Raw genomic sequence first — 22013 nt, forward strand, 5'->3', positions numbered from 1 at the left:
CCCAGTGCCCACAAAGTCACCCAGCGCCCTCGTCTCCTTCCACAGCCAACTCTGAGTCCCAACACTGACATGCTTACCACTTGGATTTTGAATATATGCTGAGAGTGATATTTGATTTTTGTTAGCTGTGTAGAATAGACTGGTTCTAATACTGTCAGTAAAGAATTAAATGCAGGAACTAAGAGCAAGATTTTCTCAGATATGCAATTAACAGAAATTGAGAAACTCCAGGGCTGATTCTTTTTTTTTTTTTTTTTACCAAATATTTCTGTCCCATGATCAAAATTAAGATTTTAACCCTGTCTATCTGAAACAGTGCACCTGTTACCACGGTGCTAAACAATTTTTAAGAGTCTATGAAATTAGATCCAAAGAAAAAAATTCTTCCCTTATTTTAAGGGCTTTTTTTTTTAACATCAAAAAAGAAACAACTGGAAGGAACTGGAAGGAATCTCAAAAACCAGCTAGTTTAGTACCATAGGAGCCCTAAAGAGTAAGGGACATACAAGGTCACAAACAGGACAGTGAAGAACAGGCCCTTTGGCTTCCATCCAGAATGATTCATTTATAGAATATGGTTCACTCTGTACTGCATTTTCATACAGAGAAATCTGTGATGAAAAGTGCAAGTATAAAAACTGCTATTAAAGTAAATGTCAACTAAACAATAAATATTAAAAATACTCAAAAATTACTATTAAAATGATATCCTAAGGCATCTCAATTTTCTTTGCAGTATTAAAACATAACCTTGAAATATAAATAAAGCTCCATCAAGCACAAGGGCTGTCCTAGCATCCTTATTTAACAGAATCTAATAAACTAAAACCAAGCTACCTTGTCATCAGGCCAACAAATGCTCCAAATCTAGTAAGACCTAGGGGCTTAATTCGACTGCAGGACATGAGGTTTACGACAATGCTGCTTAGGAGGGGAGTGAGGTTCATTTCATACCCAGCCTAAGAAGCTATGGCATCTGAAAACATATGCCAATAGGCTAAACCATCTGAGCACATCGACCCAGTGCTGCACGACAGATCTAGGGCCAGGACCAAACACAGTGCACCTGGACCCATGACAAATAATCAACTCCCGGACAGTGACAGCTGTGAAGCACTTGAATGGGCTCCCAAGGTCACTGAATCCTGGGGGGAGTTTTTGAGACTCTGGTTTTAGTTCGATTCCTCCTTGTCTTTCAGAGAGGAAAACCATCAGGACCCTAACCTAGAACACACACCGCAGTGAATCTCGAACCTCCGCACGGCCCCCCGCCTCAACGCAGACACCAGTACAGCGTCAGACGGTGACAGCTGATGCTGAGGACCTCACCACACGAGCAGTGAACATACACATGCACAGGTTTTGTTGTTGTTGTTCTTTTTCCAATGCTCAGCCTCTGAAGTAGCATAAAGCCCTAGCCTATTGGAACCTCATGATTATTACTTTTCAAGTGGAGAACAAGAAGAGTCACAGACCACTCTGTGGGGCTCTGTGGGACTTGCCATCGGTCACCGCTCCTGGAGGCTTGTCCCCTGCTTCCCTCTCACTGGACTCTTCACTTACTGTGGAGTCAGCATCTGAGGGAGAAACCCTGCAGACACAAGACAAATGCAAACGTTAGGACAGAGAAAGAAGGGGAGGGCAACGGCATATTCATTTGGATGTGGAAGTCAGGCTTCCAGGCAAGAGTGGTGGAAATCAAACAGTCCAAAACATTGTTTCGTGGCACGGCACCTCCACGGACCACATCAATGGCACACAGTCACCTCCTGAAGACAGCTTAATACGGCTCACTCAATAGCTCAGCAGTTCATCTCAATAAACTCTAGGAAATCAGGCGCCCAGTGGAGGATGGTCCCCTGGGTAGCAGGGCCTTGACTGGCAATCTGGGGCTGGCATGGGTTGGATCAGAAGATCTGGGGCTCAGGCCTGGTTAGGGTTTCTCTGGGTCTGCAGAATTCCTAAGAAGCCAGGGTAGTTCTGCAGTCACCCCATATAACTCCAGATCTTTGGAAAAGACCTACACTTAACAACATAAAGGCAATGATTAAAAAATAAATAAAAATAGAAATAAAGGCAATGATTACCCCTGAGAGTTGATTCTATATTCTATAAAAACAAGGCTATCACAGAACCCAGGCCGTACCAGGCTAGTGAAAAACCTTAATCAGTTAGCACCTCTTCTCTCTGGGCTCCCTGAAATGCCAAGACATTCTGGTGCCCCTAAGGGATGCTAAAATATTATATTAACCATGCAGACCACTGAGATGTTGTGACTAAACGTTTAGGATTAGGTGACCAGAGAAGAAAAAAAAGACTTTGCAAAACTGTACGAGCATATTCAATAATCTTTAATGATTTGATTTATTCTTAGCCTGCAAAATAATTAAGCAAGTGATCTCTCTCTGCATAATTCATCTTCTTTTGTAAAGATCATGTTCTAACATCCATTAAATTCTTAAAACTAGGCCAGAACCCCTGGGGTAGGTTTTCTGATAAGCCAGAAATTATAACATCGTTTGAATGTTGGTATGATCACACACTTTTTCCCCTCTCAGCAGAAAATCAGGATTTGGAGTTCCAAAGCTCAAAGGCAGGCTGATAATCTGAGGCTTCAACAGCCAAAGCCTGATCATGCTCTGATCTAAAGTCAACATAATAAAACCTGATTCTGAACTTTGTCTTCTTACACAGCTGGAGCCCGTCTATGAGCGAGAAGTTCTCTGTGTGTCTAATTCTGGTAGGAGGACTGGAAAGAAATGGGGACCAGGGAGCTGGGCAGAGGGGATGCAATGAAGAATCCATGCACATGTGCTAGCAAGGGTGACAATAGGAGCACGCAGAGAAAAGCCAAGCAAGGACAGAAGGATGTGCTGAAGGTCACCTGCCGACCAAGCAGTGAAGCCACAGCTAGCCGCTGGCATGACAGGCAAGAGCAAAGCTGACACTGGCTGAGTGTGGATCACACACCAGGCACTCTTTATACACTGTTCCTGAGATCACCTCTGGGGGCCCAACATAGTCACCCCAGAATCTATACACTCGAGCTGGTCAATCCCTGATGAAGTCCCAGGGGGACCGCCCAACCATGACCAACAAGTGACTGACAATCTTAAACATTTTGGGAAGAGAAAGCACTCCTTCCACAGCCCATTAGAGCAGATCAAGAGCTTTTGGGCTCATTGACTTTGGGCAACACGTTGTCAGTCTTCAGGGCTGCAGACCCGGGCGACACTTGCCGCCAGCCCTTCTGCTACTGGAAACTGACAAACGGAAACATGCAGAGCGACAGAGAACAACACAGAAAGCCCAATAAGAACCTTCCTCTGTGACGGATGTTCTTGGAAGGGATCTTCGCCTTGGGGCTCGGCACATCTCCATTCTCGGAGGGCGTGGTGTGGTCCTTCACAGGCCCCGGCAGTGGTGCTGGCTCGTGGATAATCAGTATGTCATCTTTATTGTGCTGACCCAGGTGCTGCTTAGCAAAGTCGAAACCCTTCACGCTAGGGATCTGCAACTGAAACACACACACACATAGGCGAGACAGTCAGTCAGAATCTGAGGGCTGTCACAGGAGATCATGGGGAGTGGCAAGACTGAGTGCCAGTCTCTGACCCAAGATGGTACTTGTGATTACACCCATCCAACTCAACGCGCGTCTCTAAAATGACTACCTGTACAAGGTGCCATTTATACCTAGAGTTCGCAGAAAAGACAGATCCTCACTAAGGATTAAAGTACCAGGATTAAACAGATCATAATACAAAAGGCATCACCAGACAATCCCTGCCCTCTGTCACAGCAGCATGACCACGTGCCATGCAAGTCCACAGGGTCCAGGTTCAGCTGCGAGCCTGCGCTAAGACAGAAAGGTGCCTGAAAGGATATAGAAATGGGGGCAATAACGGTGAGGCATCATTTTGGTGACGTTGAAAGTGCAGGGGTGGGATTTAACAGTTTCCTTTATTCGAACCTGCAGAGTAGAGGAAAATAAACCAGGTATCAGTAGTTGTCCCAAGGGTCTCCTCGGCAGGAAGGCAAAGGGTCCTCAAAGCCCTCCCACCAGGCTGTATTCCACACCCACAGATAGTCCTGTCACCCAGAAGACAAAGCCCAACCCATCAAAGGAGCTGTTCTAGACATTATACTGTGTGTAGGAGCAAAAGGTATTTGGGCTAACTTTACACACAGATGAGTGACAATGTCAATGGCTTAGATTTGTGATCTCTAAGGTCTTTTTAGCCCTGAAAATCCAGGATGGATGGGAAGGAAAGTAGTTTGCAATAATGACTTATGCCAGCAGAGGGGGACAGAACTTACCGCAAACAGAGTTTACAAAGATGTTGCTCTGAAACAAAAGGTAAAGTCTGGCGTACCTCTGTTTTCTAAATTAATGATGTTGTGTTACAAGCAGTCTACTTCAGACTGTGAGTGGCACACATCCCTCGGCTCAAAAGCGCTGTTTCCCAAACCTGCAGCTCCACAACTCCCCCCACTCCCCAGCCATCTTCAGCTGGGGTCCCCAAATCTCTGGCATGTACACTTTCCTAGGGGCAAGAAGCTCTTTTAAGGGAATCAAATTCCAGCAGACAATCTCTGTATATACACTTCTGGCTTCTCCTTTCTCCTTTCATAAGAATCCTCCTCCTTTGCAGAAGAAAGGCACATCTCTTACCCTTGCAGCAGCTTTTACCCTGGCTATACCTCATTTTAACTCGATAAGGTGCCTCTAAATAAAAGAATAATGGAGATACTCAATAGTCATTTAATCATCACCATCAACACCCTCTCTTTTGCAAGTTAGATGGCTTGCTTTATCAAAATTGAAAGCGGATGTGGGGAGGGTATAGCTCAGTGGTAAAGTGTACACTTAGCACGCATGGAATCCTGGGTTTAATCCCCGTACTGCCATTTAAATAGATTAGGTAGGTAGGTAGGTAGGTAGATAGATAGACAGACAGACAGATATAAACTTGATTATCTCTCCACCCCAAATTTTTTCTTAATTGAAGGAAGAGCCAAAGACGGCCTCCTCTAAGCAAAGGTCTCCAGAGTAAACAAGGGGAAAACATGAACAGCACTGCCTCCTTGGTGCAGTCTGTGTGCCCAAGTCCAGGAGCTAAGTGCCTTCCCTGAAGCACTCTCAGGGTTCATGTAAGAAACATACATGTGTCTATGTTGTGGAAGAACAAAATTTGCCATCCCCAAATGTCTCTTTGGCATTCAAATTATTTGAGGCTGAAAACAAACAAGGCCCAAAAGACTCAGGAAGAAACTTTGACCCACAAGCATTCATTTACCAAACACTTGCTTTTCCATCTCCACGTGAACTGTCTTCCTCCCCTCTGAAGTCCCAAACCACTACCCCCAACACCTTGTTTTGTCTTTAGTGAAGGTGGTATTTAAGGCGAGGGCTTGGTGAGTCACTCCGTTCTCCTGGGTCTCTCGCATGGATACATGTTATTAAACCTTTGTTTAATTTTCTCTTACTAATGTCATGTCAATTTAGTTCTTAGACCAGCCAGAAAAATCTAGAAGGGTAGAAGTGCTTTTTCATAAATGCCAAGGCACCATACAAATGAGATGGACAGCAATGTTATCGCTGTTGGTTGGTGAAATATCAAGCAGTTAATACAAATAGGCAGCTAAGAGTTCTAGGGATCAGATAAAGCTAAACATACAAATTTAGATGCAAAACTTTGTAATTCGGCTACAGGACGTGACACATGGTAGACCCACAAAATTAATATTTGATGACTGAATGAATTTCAAAAAGGTCGGCTGAAGTCGCAAACTTGCAGGATTTTGTGGGAAACCAAGAGAAGAGTAGATGTCATAAGTGAGAAGTGCATCCATTACAGACTCGAAGTCCTGTTGGCTTGCTAATTCTGACTAATATCTTTAAATACACCCATGAGATCTCTGCACTTCTCCCAGGCTGGGTGACTCACCACCTTCTACAACAATAGAAATTGGGCAGCCAGTCTGTGCTTACACACAGAACAAAAGCCGTCTACACACAGAAGGGAAAACTTAGAGGAAGCACTGTCCCCCTCACTTACGGAATGAGCTCCTTCTGTTTCAGCCCTATTTTCTGGAACACTTTTTCTAGTTTTTCCATGTCTTAAAAAAAAAAAATCTAGAGTTAAGTCTGGCTGTATTACGTGTCCAGTGTCCACATTCAGAATAAGCTTCAATCAGTATTTTATGAAAGAGTCACCATTAATTAGCACCTCCAACATTCCTATTAGGACCCCGTCACTTCGGAGGAAAGATGGCTCTTTTTCTCCTTTTTTCTTTACTAAGTCACAGAGGGGACAGACCATCTTGTCTGTGCCCCACAGGAACACAAGTCAGGGTGGGCTGGTAGAGCAGGTCAGCTATGTAACAGGAGGGACACTGGATGAATTTTAAGACGTAGGAGCCATAAATATAATACGACCCATATGGAACAAGACAGAGTCAAGTCCCCAGTACTCGGGTCACCTGAACCCCTGGGAAGGAGCAGTTAAGATGACAACAGAAACCACAGGGCAAATCCCAAAAGCATCCAAATAAAAACGTGCAATCTCGAAGAGAGTGCCATTTACACATTTCTGCTATTTGATGGATATGATCGTCACCATAGCCACCATGCTGTTTCCTTTCAGGAGGTGAAGACATGGAGAACTTATGGCATCTGTGGGTCTCCAGTGCAGCCCAGCAGGGGGCCTCTGGTCACCCTGAGATCTAGGCGTTGAGGGAGCAGTCCTCCAAGATTCTCCCATCCCCAGGCCACAGCAAGTCATGGTCAGCTGACCGCAGGCACACTGGAACCACCAACTTATCAGGTATTACAGGGACCCCTATAGCAAAGGGATGAGCTGACCTTGGCCGAGAGGGAAGAAAGGCTCATCGAGCTTCTCTTAAACCAGTTGACCACACCGCCCCCATGGTGCCTGCTCCAAACACCAGTATGCTCAGGCTGCTCTCCAGCAGAAAACCCTTTAGTAGCTCCCCAGGATCTACAGCATCCCCTCCGACCCCTGATACATCCTGTAAACCCCTCTGAGCCTGGCTCTTGCCTCCCTCCGTCACCTAGTTTGGGCTATGCCCTTCCTTCCATCCACCTTTGGTCCACCCTTCCCAAGGTTCATGGATCCCCCCCTGCCTGGGCCACTTCATCTGCCTTCACCTCCTCCACCTCTGAGCCTCAGCCCCAACACTGTCCCCTCTGAAGACACTGAGGTGGCTGCCCCAGCTCTGTGCTCCCACAGCGCCCTAGACAGACTCATTGCTGCGCGTCAGCTTTTCGACTCCTTGTCCACCCCACTTACGGAAGCACCCCCAGGCAGGGAACGCGTGTTTTCTGGGCTTGTCATCCAATCTGGCCCTGCTTGGCTGAGAGCAAATGTTCAGCGTTTGGTCAATGAACATGCAGTGTTCGAGGCAGCTCACCCTGGCTGCCCACAGTGCCAGTCGGCCAGAAACCAAGGTCCCGGGCCAACCACGGGGTGTGGACTGTCCCCATCAGAAGGAACAGGCTTCCACAGGACCAGGAGCATCAAACCAACGCCATTCATATCTTTAAATAGAACCTCAACAGGGCGAGGCGGATCCAAGCTGCAATTTTACTGGTAGCAGTAAAAAGCGGTGCCTTTGGGCTACGGATTAAAGAGAAAACAGATAAAGGAAAGACACAGTTAGGGGTTTGTTTTTTTTTTTTTACTTTATCAACAGAAACTTTCAAAGACCCTGACTCAAAATAGAACAGGATGGCCTCTCTCCCTCATCATATTTCAAAACTAATCTACTCCCAGACAACTGAAGAGGTTCCCCTTGCCTCACAAGAAGGAGGGGGTGTGGATTTTCGGTCAGCAGATTTATTGCTTCCAGATGTTTGCAGCTCTGGGATTTGCTGAAAGATTTCAGAGAGTAGCAGTGAAGCAGCCTCGGGGGGCGGGGTGGGCAGAATGGCCAGAGAAGAAACAGCCACACAAGAAGGAAAGGAGCTCTTGCAGTCACAGGGGAAGACAGTATCTTTTCAAAGTGCCCTAAGGAAGAGGCCAGAGGCCTTTTGCTATTGCCAGACAATCTTAGAAGAATTGCTTATGAAAGTACAGATATTTATTTTTAAACTATATAGACAGCACCATTTTCCTATTATAAAAACACGATAAGATCTACACTGTAGGTTCCTGTGCCAGCCAAACAAAGACCCTGTGCTAACCCTCCTCACGGTGTCAGAAGACACCTGTTCTCTCAGGGAATCCTTCACGCAGAAGACCTTTCCCGCAAAGATGCTGTAAAAGTGAATGCACAAATGTACACAGCACTTGCAGAAAAAGAGCAACTCCACAGGCTGGAAGTTCTGCTGGAAACTGTCTATCTGATGTACAGCAACACCTGGGACGAGAGAGTATTTTGGAAGTAAAAGTGGGAGAAGCTGAAAGCTTGAACAGCCTGTGGTGAACTTGACGGATGCTGTCCTCTGATCGTTTTTGAAGTAACAGATAATGGAAAGGCCTGCACAGGGGTCTTTATGTTAGGAAGCACGGAACATAGAAGACCTAGATACATAACTGTCTCTGCTGGTTAAATCTCTCTGTAGCAATACTCTTTCACCAGGACAAAAACACTGTCGATCTCATTACGATGAAATTCACACCATGAATCATTTAGTATATCACGGACTTTTTTCCAGGTTTTTTCCATGCTATTCACCAGCCTAACGACAAAACAACCTAAGCAGACTATGTAAATAATAAATGAAGACAGGTAACGAACATAATCTTAACGTATAAACTGCTTCCAAAATACTGGATAACCATCAGCTTGCAATATAATCAAGAGTTTGCATTTCTTAGTTAATTCATAAGAAAAAGAATACTCTTCATTTGCTTTTACAAAAATAAAGTACATTTTAAAAGAAGACTTATTTTTTCATTCCGCGGGTCTCTTGGCTTGTAATGTGCAGAATTGTTTTATACCCAGAAAATCAGTAAAGTTAAAAGGTCAATGGGGCACGATCTTCTATTTCTTCTGCCTCTTGCTCGCTTTTTCTTGTCAAACTTGTAGAGCTGAGGGAGTCCTCGAAATTTGGGAGACCCCGAGCGGGTACATGTTAATAAATCTCCTCGGTGAGGAGCACTTCCCAACGCCCTTGGCGTGGCTGAGCTGCGTGCTGCGCTCAGCATCCGCGCCACACAAGCACTTTTCTCTACTTGGCACGTTCTCACTCCACCAGGGCAGCCAGATGCTGACCAAGAGGCTACGTCTTTGCTCTGAAACTTGTAGGTGACAATTAAATATTGCAGAAACAGTTGGAACATCAGTGTGGGAAGAGAATTGCTGTTACTGTAAACACTAAATTGAATACTTTGGAAAGACATGGAAAAGGAGCTGCTAAAAAAGACCAAAGACTGCTGTCAAGTTAGGTGTAGGTGAATTAACTAAAGATCGCAGAGGATGGTGGGGTCGGGGGATACTGAAAAAGGCTAGAAAATTTTGCACTCAGGTTGCTTTGCTCTTCTCTCAAGACTGGAAACTACAACTGATGTTTCTTATAAGAAAGACCACACAGAATTCCTTTCAGTAGACAGACACTCTCAAGAATTTTTTTAGAAAGATTGGCAAATACTTATATAGAGGAGAGAGTATAGCTCAATTGGTAGAGCGCATGCTTAGCATGCACAAGGTCCTGGGTTCAATCCCCAGGACCTCCATTAAGTAAATAAATATATAAATAAACCTAATTACCTCCCTCAAAAAAATTTTTAAAAAAGACTCACTTATATATATTAAGTTAAAACATTTAAGGCATGTATTATCATTTTTTTAATGATTAAGTGGTCTTGATCAAAGTGGATAAACAGGCTTGCAATATGGTGGAAGGAAAAAAAGGAGCCGTCCAGCAGAGTGGTGTGTAAGGAAACAGATACACATAGATCAAAGAAAACCTTTGCCTCCTGTTCTCTGAAAATATTCAGGGTTAAAATAGATCAGAATTTATATACAGAATGGATGTGACCCTCTAACTGAGCATCTCAAAAATAAAATCACAGTGGAACTCAGTCGCTCATAGCATTGTTAAGCCTTCACACGGCTTCATTTTCTTGGCATGCATTTAATATTACAGAAGAGCTGGGTTTCAGTAAGCGAACCTGGAGACAAAGGGACACCACCACTAACACAGGATGATTTCCTTTCTAGCTCTCCCCTGTCCTTCAGGCTCAGGAGCCTGAACTCACCCTGCCCCAGCCCCCAGGATGCTGATGTGAACACTGGGAGGGTCTCACCTTCTGACGCTGCTGAATGTTGGCCACGGTGTCGGGCTGAAAGTCCAGTTTGTCTGTGCGGCAGAGCTTCCAGTAGAGGATGATGACGATCACCACCACCACCAGCACAGGGATGACCACGCCCACGATGACCCAGAGGTTGCTGCTCTGGGACTCGGGGGACGGCCTCTTCACCCTGTCCACGGCTGCAGACAAGCAAGAAAGGTCTTTCAGTGACTCCTCTGCACTCCTCACTGGCAGCCCTTCTGGACAGTGAGTGTAACCCTGGAAGCCCTGTCATTCCAGCTCAGGACAAATGGCGAGGAGCTGTGATCTCCTGATGATAGGAAATGGGCTGCAGTCAACAAACACCACACGCCATGTTACATGGACAATGCAGCATGTGAGTGGTGCCTCAAGGAACGTGGTTAATTCAATAGCAAAATGAGGTTTATTCCAGGTCTCATGACTTGCAGTTTATTTTACCAGATGCCTCTCTAAATTCTCACTGCAGGAACGCTTCCATACCAAAAATTAGAAGTCCCAGTGAGCAGTCTATGAGCACCACCTTCATTTCCTCACCTGTGTCTCTCCCTAAACCCTTAAAACACAGCTTTTAATGGAAACTGCATTACTTACAGTACCCATTGTCAATTTTAAAGTTACATTAAGTCAACTTACTTATTTTGAATCTGTCAATCCCCATCCCCACCCCCACCCTGGCCCCATCGCTCATGGCCTTGGACAATCATGCTTCCATCATTCGGTCCTTCTTAATCTTCACCAGTTCCTTTCCCTTGCCCTGCCTCCCAGCACTGGGCTTCCTACTCCTCTTCATTCTGTACTCATCCTTCCCCAGGATTCAGCTCTTCTTAAAAGCTCAACTGCTCCCAGTCCTCTTAAAGCTCAGCTTCCAATCACCAGGCTCTGAAAACCAAAATGCTCCCCTTTCTCTGCCCAGCTTTCTCATCCATTCCGGCCACTTCAGGATGACCCCTCCACGACAACCCTAGATTCCTCTCATCTGAGCTCTTTTGTTCTGGCTTGTCACTATCTTGAAACCCATACCTCACTATTCCTTTAAAATGCATTTTATGACATGAAAGTCTCACCTGGATCAACTATACTACTTTGCTCATTAATGTGGTCATGACTGTAAGTCTTGTGTTTTCAAATACACCCCGGTCTTCCTGGGCAGGGACTAAGGTTTCCGTTCTTTTCACTTCCTATCATGGTGAAAACAGGCTCCGGGGTCAGAATGTTTCTCCTCAAAGATGTAACAATAAAAGAGATTCTTGGTGCTGGTTTAAATTTGGGGTTAGGCCTCTCAGAGAGCGACCAGAGAGGGGAGCAAGCCCTCTAAAGCACACACCCTAAGAAAGAAGCACAAATTACAGAGCAGGGACTATGCAGGACACATTACAAAAAGTTAAAAATTTGTATTTTTAAATTTGGTCTGAACATAGTTGATATATGTAGTTCATTTTGCATGAAAGCAGCTGACGGACAATAAAGGAGTGACAGAATCAAACTGAGGGGCTGGGAGAACTGGATACTCTTTTTAGTTCTAACCTGGTAAAACCCTGTGAGAGGCACACACTCATGAAAATGAGGGCCTGACATCAGGACCACAGCTGCTCTGGGCCTGGCCCTGGTGTTGGCTGGGGCTCCCAATCCCAGGATTGTGTCCCCTGTGGTTTTTAGCACAAAACTGAGGAACAGAGGAGCACGAGCAGATGGAAGTGGCCTTGAAAGGTGCCCGTAGCCTATTGCAATTAATCTTTTTTAAGAAGTGAACTGCTTAGCTGGAGCGGGGCACCTCTCCAACAATCAGAAATGTCATGTATGAAGAAATGTAAGTCAGTGCTTCAGTACTTTGTTCTCACTGCTTTGAAACAGGACACACGAATATACAATTCTATTTCAAATACACAAACACAAACCACCAATGGTTATTTGTTTAAACTCTCCTATCATCACGTATAAAACAGAGTAAGTGTGCCCATGGGTCTTCATCCTTGTTAGCTTCGGGGCAAGTACACATATGACAAAGAACATTCCACTCGTGAGGATAATTTTAAAGGTATCGTTTTTAAAAACTGCCTTCGTGGCCTAGATGTGCTCTTTGGGACTTTTCCTATAGCCTCTGATGCTGAATTCCTTCTAAACATTTATTTATCCCTTTCCAGTTGGGAGCAAGATTCACTGAGCTCTTACAAGAATTGCTCCCAGGATCATAAAGGAAAAACATCCACACTAAAAGAGAAGTCCGATTCATAAAGGTGTACTTAGAGAAACACACTCTTCCATTCCTTGCCTTTTCTTAGTTTTAAATACCCAAAATCTGCAAGTTGGATTAAAAAAAAAAAGGCACTGAGCGCAGCTGTTGCCGGGGGCAGGAGTCTAGACTCCTCCAACAATAATACAGAAATATCAAAGTAACTCTTTCTAAATTGTGAGTGGTGTGAGGACAGGGTAGAAGAGACACAGGACTGAAAAGGGTACGGATCAAGGACCTCTTTGTGTTAAAAGACCCAGAAGGAAGCCAACAAATGCAGAGGGTCCCTCTCAGCTTCCTGCCTGACTCACTCTCCCCACCCACGTTCAAAACATGACATGGAAGAGTTCTGGAATAAATACAGGGAAAACACGTTCTGCCTAAGACAAAATTCTTAAAAGAGAAATAGTACAGGAGCTGGGGAAAAAATATTAGAGTTAACTGAAACTACTCTAATTCACTGTAACACTATGAATATAAAACGGTAGAAAGACAGCAGTGAAGGCTACAACAACAAGCAATTGAAATAAAGAAGGTCTTGGCAAGTTCATTTTAACAACTGACACCTTATATAAGTGCCACTTAATAATAAGGATTTAAGACAAATCAACCAGACACACATAAGAATGCTTGAAAACTCAGAGCTCACTGTCAGAAAAAGACAGGCTCTCTACACGGCAGCACAGCTCAGACGCCTGCGCGGGGCCGAGCCGGACGCACTTACGCTGGGCGATGGCGCCCTGAATCCGGTAACCCAGGATGATGGCCGCTCTCTGGACATCTATCTTGTTAATCAGATCTGAAGACTTGACTGCACTGAGCCTTTCTCCGTCTTGGTCCTCCACGAAGTAAATGAGCTGCACGGGATCGTCATCTCCCTCGAGCCTCGACACATTTACCACCTAAAAGGTAACAGAAACCGCTAGCTTGCGGAAGCCCACGTCTCCGGATGTCCTTGCGCAGGGCGCTCAGCCTTGCCTGCGCTGCTCAGGATTTATTCTGGTCCTTCTAATAAGGTCGTTACCCCATTCCGGATCCCAGAATCCCCACAGCACTTTCTTGACGGGAAGGAAAAATATGTGAAGTGAAAGTTCCTCTGTGCAGAATAACCAGCGTGCTTCGTCTCGCTCAAAGTCTTCTCAGACAAAGGGGCAAGGAGGATACACGGAACACAGGACTGCCACTTCTACAGTCTAGAACTGCTAGCAACCAGCTCCAGCAGGTCATGGGAGGGCGCTGCTATCCTCCCAACGTCAAACGTGTTAGGTACCTCCCTGGCACTCTCAAATTAGTAATGGCTCTAGCCAATCCCCTCTGGAATCTATTAACACTTTCTCCCTGCTCTTCAAGGGCAGGGTTTCTCAACCTTGGCACTATTGCCATCTTTGGTCCAGATAATTCTTTGATGTGGGGGGTTATCCCAAGTATAGCAGGATGTTCAGCAGCATCTCTACCCTCTACTCCCTAGAGACCAGCAGCAACAGCCATGCCCTTCCTCACCAGCTGTGACAATCAGACATGCCTCCGGACATTGCCAAATGTACCCTGGAGGGCACAAGCACTCCCAGTTGAGAGCCACTGCTCTGGGGATAATATATTTCCTAAATTCTTTAATAGCCCACTCTCAGCAAGAGATAGATCACCCAAACAGGAATCAATAAAGAAACGGCAGATCTGAATAACACTGTAGGCCAAATGGACCTAACAAACCCGCACAGAACATTCCATCCAGCGGCAGCAGAACACACATTCTTCTCAAGCACATACAGAACATTTTCTAGGACAGATAATTTGCTAGGTCACAAAGCAAGCCTCAATAAATTCAAGAAGATAGAATTTTTATCAAGTATCTTTTTTGACCACAATGGTATGAAACTAGAATCAATAATAGGAAGAAAGTCAGAAAATTTACAGATACATGGAAGAGCTGGTTCTTTGAAAAGATGAACAAAATTGACAAATTTTTAGCTGGACTAAAGAAGAAAGAGAAGACTCAAATAAAAATTATAAATGAAAGAGAAGATATTAATCAGATATCACAGAAATAAAGAGGATCAAAACAGACTATCATGAACATTTATATGCCATCAAATTGGATGAACTAGAAGAAATGGATAAATTCCTAGAAACATATAACCTACCAAGACTGGATCATGAAAAAATATAAAATTTGAACAGACTAATAATGAGTAAAGGAATTGATGCAGTAATCACAAACTTTCCAGCAAAGCCCAGGACCAGATGGTTTCACTGATGAATTCTACCCAACATTTCAACCAGAATTAATGCCAATTCTTCTCAAAATTTTCCAAAAACTGAAGAGGAGGGAACACTCCCAATTTTTATGAGACCAGTGTTACCCTAATACCAAAGCCGGACAAAGACACTGCAAGAACAGAAAACTACAGGTCAATATCTCTAAGGAATACAAACGTAAAAATTCTCAACAAAATATTAGCAAACTAAATTCAACAGCACATTATAAGGATCATGCACCATGATTAAGTGGGGTTCATCAGTGTATGCAAATCAATAAATATGGTACATCCCATTAATAAATGAAAGATAAAGGTCATATGATAATCTCAATAGATACAAAAAAAAGCATCTGACAAAATTCAACATCCAATCATGATAAAAACTCTCAACAAGTTGCGTACAGAGGGAACATACCTCTGCATAGAAAAAGGCTATATATGACAAACCCACAGCTAACACTGTACTCAATGGTAAAAGGCTGAAAGTTTTTCCTTTAAGATCAGGAATAAGACAAGGGTGCCCACTCTAACTATTGCTATTCAACACAGCCTAGAAGTCCTAGACAGAGCAGTCAGGCAAGAGAAAGAAAAAGAAAAACAAGGCATCTGAATTGAAAAGGAAGGAGTAAAACTGCCTCTGTTTGCAGATGACATGATCTTACACATAGAAAACCCTAAGATTCCACTGAAAAACTACTAGAGCTAATAAATGAATTCAGTAAAGTTGCAGGTTACAAAATCAACATACAGAAATCAGCTGTGTTTCTCTACACCAACAACAAAATACCTGAAAAAGATGTAAACAACCCCATTCACAACAGCATCAAAAACAATAAAATATTTAAGAATAAATTTACCCAAGGAAGTAAAGAGCTGTACACTGAAAACTATACGATATTAATAAAAGTAAATTGAAGAAGACACAAATAAATGCAAAGATATCCCAAGTTTATGGAATCAAAAGCATTAATACTGTCAAAATATCCATACTCTCCAAAGCTATCTCTAGATTCAAGGCAATCTCTATTAAAATTCCAATGGCCTTTTTTTATGGAAATAAAAAAAAAAACCAATCCTAAAATTCATATGGAACTACAAAATACTCTGCAGACAAAGGAGCCAAGAATACTCATTGAGGAAAAGACAGTCTCTTCAATAAACGGTGTTGGGAAAACCGGATATTCACATCCGGAAGAATGAAACGGGACCCCATCTTACACCATTCATAAAAATTAACTCCAAATGGAAACATCTGAAACTATAAAACTCCTACAAGAAAACATAGGGCAAAGACTCCTTGACATTGGTCTTGGCAATGATTTTTTGGATAAGGCACTCAAAGCACAAGCAACAAGTGGAACAACATCAAATTAAAAAGATTCTGCCCAGTAAAAGAAACAATCAACAAAATGAAGAGGCAACCTGTGGAATGGGCGAAAACACTTGTAATCACATATCTGATTTTTTTTAATTTGAAATTAATTGGCTTTATTCAACAACTCATGAATCGGGCAGCATCCCATCTAGCAAGTAGAGAGATACCCCCAAATCATATATTTGATAAGGGGTTAATATCCGAAATATATAAGGAACTCATACAACTCAACAGCAAAAAAAAAAAAAAAAAAAAAAAAAAAAATCTGATTAACAAATGGGCAGAGGATCTGAATAGACATTTTTCCAAAGAAGATACACAAATGGCCAACAGGTATGTGAAAAGGTGCTCAACAGCACTAATTATCAGGGAAATGCAAATCAAAACCACAGTGAGATATCACTTCACACTTGTTAGAATGGCTATTATCAAAAAGATAAAAGATAAGTGCTGGAGAGGATGTGGAGAAAAGGGAGCCCTCCTGCACTGTTGGTGGGAATGTAAATTGGTGCAGTCCCTATGGAAATAGTATGGAGGTTCCTCAAAAAATTAAAACTAGAACTACCATATGATCCAGCAATCCTACTTCTGGGCATATATCCAAAGGAAATGAAACAACTGTCTTGAAAAGGTAACTGCACCCCATGTTCACTGCAGCATTATTTATCACAGGCAGGACATGGAAGCCACATATGGGTCCATCTAGGGACAAATGGATAAAGAAAATGTGATATGATACATGATACATACACACACATATCTATACACACAAAGGAATATTATTTGCCCATAAAAATGGAGAAAATCCTGCCATTTGCAACAACATGGGATGAACCTTGAGGGCATTATGTTAAGTGAAATAAGTACGACAGAGAAAGACAAATATTGCATGATCTCACTCATATGTGGAATCTGAAAAAGCCAAACTCATAGAGAGAGTAGACTGGTGATTGCCAGGGATGGAGGTTAAGGTAAATGGGTGATGGTGGTCAAAGGGTATAAACTTCTAGTCATAAGAGGAATAAGTTCTGGGGACCTAATGTACAGCATGGTAACTATAGTTAACAACACTGTATTGCATACCTGAAAGTTGCTAAGAGAGTAGATCTTAAAAGTTCAAACGGAGGAGGGAGGTGGGAAGGGATAAACTGGGAGTTTGAGATTTGCAGATATTGACTGGTGCATATAAAATAGCTAAACAAGTTTATACTGTATAGCACAGGGAAATACATTCAATATCTTATAATAGCTCACAGTGAAAAAGAACACGAAAATGAGTATATGTATATTCATGTATGACTGAAGAATTGTGCTGTACATCAGAAACTGACACATTGTAAACTTGACTATAACTTAATAAAAAAAAAATTATTAAAAAAAAAAGCTCAAGTTCTACATGACCAAAAAAAAAGTTCTCAACACATACACACACACATACTAAAAGGTAACCATGTGAGCAGTGGATGTGTTAACTAATCCTACTGTGGTAATCATTTCACAATATATACACATATCAAATTATCACACTGTACACTTTAAATTTACACAATGTTCTTTGTCAATTATATCTCAATCAAGCTGGGAAAGAAGTCTCATCAATTCATAATCTGCTGGGCCAAACAGTACTTTGATTTGTCCCATAATTTCTACCTCTCTGGTGTAAACAGGGCAGCCCTTTTACATTAGTACTTCAGAATCCAGTATACTTGATTATCACTGTTTTGCATAAATACACCTTTCTATTTTGATGCTGTTTCTTTTAGTAATATGCAACAACTTTACTGCCCCTTTAGACTCCAGTAAAAGGTGAACTGATGTCCTGAGAGAATCATCAACGGTAACTCCAAGCCCTCTATTTTACACACGTAATTTGAATGTCTGGTCTCTACATTTGCCATTGGCAAAATGCAGCTGCTACTTTACTAGCCACATGTGCAGAACTGTAATAGTGCCCTGTGCTTCGGACACGGCTGCTGGCCTCCTCCTTCACCACTGGAAGCTTTTGGCAAATCAACTATTTCATGATTTCACTGTGAAAGCTTTCTTCCAGTTCGTGTATAAAGAGCCTTAACAGCACAGGTCCAAACTCCCGTCCCTGGAGAACCTGTTCTTTACAACCTCTCCACCCTGAGAAAGGCTCACCTGCCCAGCCTTTTACTTGCTGTTTCTAGGCCAGTTCCTTGACCACTTTTGCTCCCTAAACACCTACTTCCCTCCCTGAGACTGTGCTGTAAGGGTTAATTTTTATTAGCTTTTAGAGTGGAAAACTATCAGAGGGCTACTGAGCAGCGTGTAGATCACGCCCATCTGTGCGTCTACCTGTCTGCTTATTTATTCCACTGAAAAGTTCTGATAAATTTTAGAAACGCTTCTTCTTGTAGAAACCATAAACCCAAATATGCAATGATATCCACCTCAATTAAAGATTCTACAAGCTTGTCCAACCTGAAAGTAGCAGTCAGGAAAATCTAATCCCAGCATCCTTTCTAGATGACGTCTTTTCAGATTCGTATTCTGGAATCCACAAAACCATAGTATGACAGAATCATCATTTGGGACAATTTTTCAATTTCATTTTTAAAATTATTTTCTGATGAAAATCACACATTCACTATACAAATTATATGCTCACTGGAGAAATTTTGAAGAGCATAGAAAATAAATATAAAGAATAAAATGAAAATCATCTGAAATTCAACCAACCAAAGAGAATCACTGTAAACATTCTGGCATATTTCCTCCTGTTATTTTTTTAAGAGTTTCATATTAATATTTGGATTGCACTGCATACATTCTTTTGCAGTCTCTCTTCACTTGGGCTTTTTCCTATATCCCTTCCTAACTTAAAATAAAAAGAAAAAAGATAATGGGACATTTCAACATATAAAGGTTTCACTACATGAAGGGCTGCAAATGGCAAAATATCCTTCTTTCTTTTGGGTGAGCTGTATTCCATTCCATACATATGCTGCATCTTCTCCATTCATTCATCTATCGATGTGCACTTGGGATGCTTCCATATCTTGGCAGTTATAAATAATGTTGCTGTTAATAGTGGGGTATATCTTTTTGAATTAATTCTTGTTTTGTGGTTGGCTTTATTCCTTTGATAACTATGTAAGTTTAAAAAGCTAAAGCTCTAAACATTCTTAGAAACAATGAACAGTACACATATGTAAATTTTAAAAATATGTGCAGTACATTGTGTATATGTATTTACATGCAATACATTGTATATGTGCAGTCAAATTGTAACCATTCTACCTAATAAAACAGATAGATAGATAGATAGATAGATAGATAGATAGATAGATAGATAGATAGATAGATAAAAGGTTTCACTACCATTTATTCACCCATTCTCCAATTGCTGGACATTTGGGTTGCTTTAATACTTTCATGCACTGTTTTGATGAAGAATCTGTACTGTTGTACATAAGTTCTTGTCTCCGCCTTCAGGTTTGGTCACTCGCAAGAGGAAGAGATGTAGGCACGGTTTCTAAGCAATCCATCAGACGTCACCATTAGCCTGGGATGGCTTGGTTAATGGCCACAAATCCTGCATTCTTATCTGAGGGAACTTGAACAACTAACCTAGCCCCTCATTACGTAGCCTCGTGGTGATCTGTAACTGTTTTATGTGCATGAATTAACATCCAGTGAGACATGGAGCTCTATGAAGCCAGGGCCACTGAATAAGGCAGGGCTTTTTATAACTCATTTTAATTTTTATTCTTGGTTTTATAGTTATTTAATATTACTCTCAATTTTTTTAAAGTGAGTTTTGAAATTTCTCTATATTCTACTGCATCTGGCAAAGGAACTCTTTTGGAAACCTAACAACCACCTTTCTGGGAGGGAAAATAAAGAGCAAAGCTTACAGGGAAAATCTGGTAAAAGATCTGAGGGACGATGGTGCCAGCTCTAGGCAAAATGCCCAGCTCCCCCTACCCGATGTCAGCTTCACATCTTTCTCTCTTCTGCCTCTAAGCCACCAACCTCCCAGCCCCCGCACATCAGGGTTCCACCCTGGCTTCCTGTCTCCAAAATGCCATAGCTCTAAACATCCCATTTTCCTAGCTCTACATTTGGTAAAGTCAGCATTTGGTAAAGAAAAAAATCCAAAGCAACATAATTCACATTGAGATGGGAATAAATTACAGCCCCAACTTCCAACTCTCTATGAGTATGTACATTTTTGGGGGTGTGTGGGGGAGGAGTAATTAGGTTTATTTATTCATTTATTTATTGGATGGAGGTACTGGGAATTGAACCCAGGACCTCAGGCATGCTAAGCACGTGCTCTACCACTGAGCTATACCCTGCCCCCGAGTATGTGCATTTTTAAATGGGTCACTTTTCTTTCTTTTCTTTTTTTTATTGAAGTATAGTCAGTTTACAATGTTGTGTCAATTTCTGGTGTTCAGCATAATAGTTCAGTTATACATATACATACATATATTCGTTTTCATATTCTTTTTCATTGTAGGTTACTACAACATATTGAATATAGTTCCCCATGCTGTACAGTAATAAACTTGTTAACTGGGTCGCTTTTCAATTCAAATGAATCTGTCATTTGTAACGTTCCTGCTAGTGTACACAGCAAAGACACTCAGGGTAACATGAGGCAAGTAGGGTTGGCGGGAGGTGGGGAGGAGGAAGTAGCAGAAGAGAGGGCAGAACATTTTCCCCTTTCCGATCTCTCAGGGTCTCTTCCAGCTGAGAGATTTATCTCTACAATGCTATCAATGATACTTAACATTCCATAAAACTGATGACATTTTTGGTAATTAAAAAACCATTCTTTGAAAAATTCAGGTCATCCAATGGTATGGTAACCCACCTACAGATTCTCCTGCTGTGGTTTTCCTGTACCGACCACATACTAAGGAAATATCTGTCCAGGCTCAAGTTGAACTGAAATGTTACCCTGTTCAGTTGCTGCCCAAGATAGCAATCAATTTATCAAAACATTCCCCCGGCATTTTCCATTTGTGTGAAAATATGGCCTGTTTTGCGATGGTTCTCTCTCTCCACCATCCTTCCCCTTTGGCCTACCTGCACCATGCTGTTCCCAGCGGCGATGGTGGCCCTTCTCCACATCCGCCTTCTGGTGGAAACTTCGCTGAGCAGCTGGGCCAGTTTGCGCTCCATCTCGGCTTGGAACACTTCATTCTGGAGCTGCTTCTCAACAACACCCAAGAGGACTACATTTAAGATGAAACACACGCAGGCCCCCAAACAAGTTAGCAGTGGAGAAAAAAGGATGTGTGCATAAGAGAAATTAACACAGGATTACTATGAAAGGCCAGTCTCAAGAGAGGAGACGTTCAAAGGGGAAAGAGGGACGGTGAACCGGGTTCAGGAGAGTCCAGGAGGGTAGCCCACGGGTCTCCTCTCTGAAGGTTACAAAGACTGGTGGCCAGAATTCCCAGGAGCTTTGGAGCTGACAGCCCCTACACAAGATCAAACATTTTGTCTGCACTTATTTCAACATTTCTGGAAATGGTTTGAGTTCATATCTTATCTTGACTCAAGATTTGGACTCACTAACTAACTCAAGGTAAGGGTGCCTGTCTTCAGACATTGCTGTAAACAGGATTATCTAAACAGACAATGGCTTATCAGCCTGCTATAGGAGGGGGAAAAAAGCATGTGCTTTTCAGCCAGAACTGGTTCAAATCTCCTCTGAGATAGTACCATGGGCAACTTACTTAACCACTACGAAAATTAAGGGGAAAAGGAGGCCACTGAACCATGCAAACAGGTGGGGCCTTTATATGGGATGTTGTGTGTGAAGCAACGGGAACTTGAGGGTCTGGGAATCTGTAAATGCTGACTGT

At 42.6% G+C, this 22013-nt stretch overlaps 1 protein-coding gene across 1 annotated transcript in view; it reads right to left on the reverse strand.

The window, feature by feature from the left end:
- KIAA1549 (KIAA1549 ortholog) overlaps positions 1–22013 on the reverse strand; it is a 142921-nt gene that overhangs the window by 33944 nt on the left and 86964 nt on the right. The window contains 5 exon segments of the mRNA XM_032483450.1: positions 1476–1591; positions 3321–3517; positions 10278–10462; positions 13259–13436; positions 21229–21377. Coding sequence (XP_032339341.1) covers positions 1476–1591; positions 3321–3517; positions 10278–10462; positions 13259–13436; positions 21229–21377 — 825 coding nt within the window.

The sequence above is a fragment of the Camelus ferus genome, chromosome 7, assembly GCF_009834535.1.
Source record: "Camelus ferus isolate YT-003-E chromosome 7, BCGSAC_Cfer_1.0, whole genome shotgun sequence".
NCBI classification, from domain to species: domain Eukaryota; kingdom Metazoa; phylum Chordata; class Mammalia; order Artiodactyla; family Camelidae; genus Camelus; species Camelus ferus.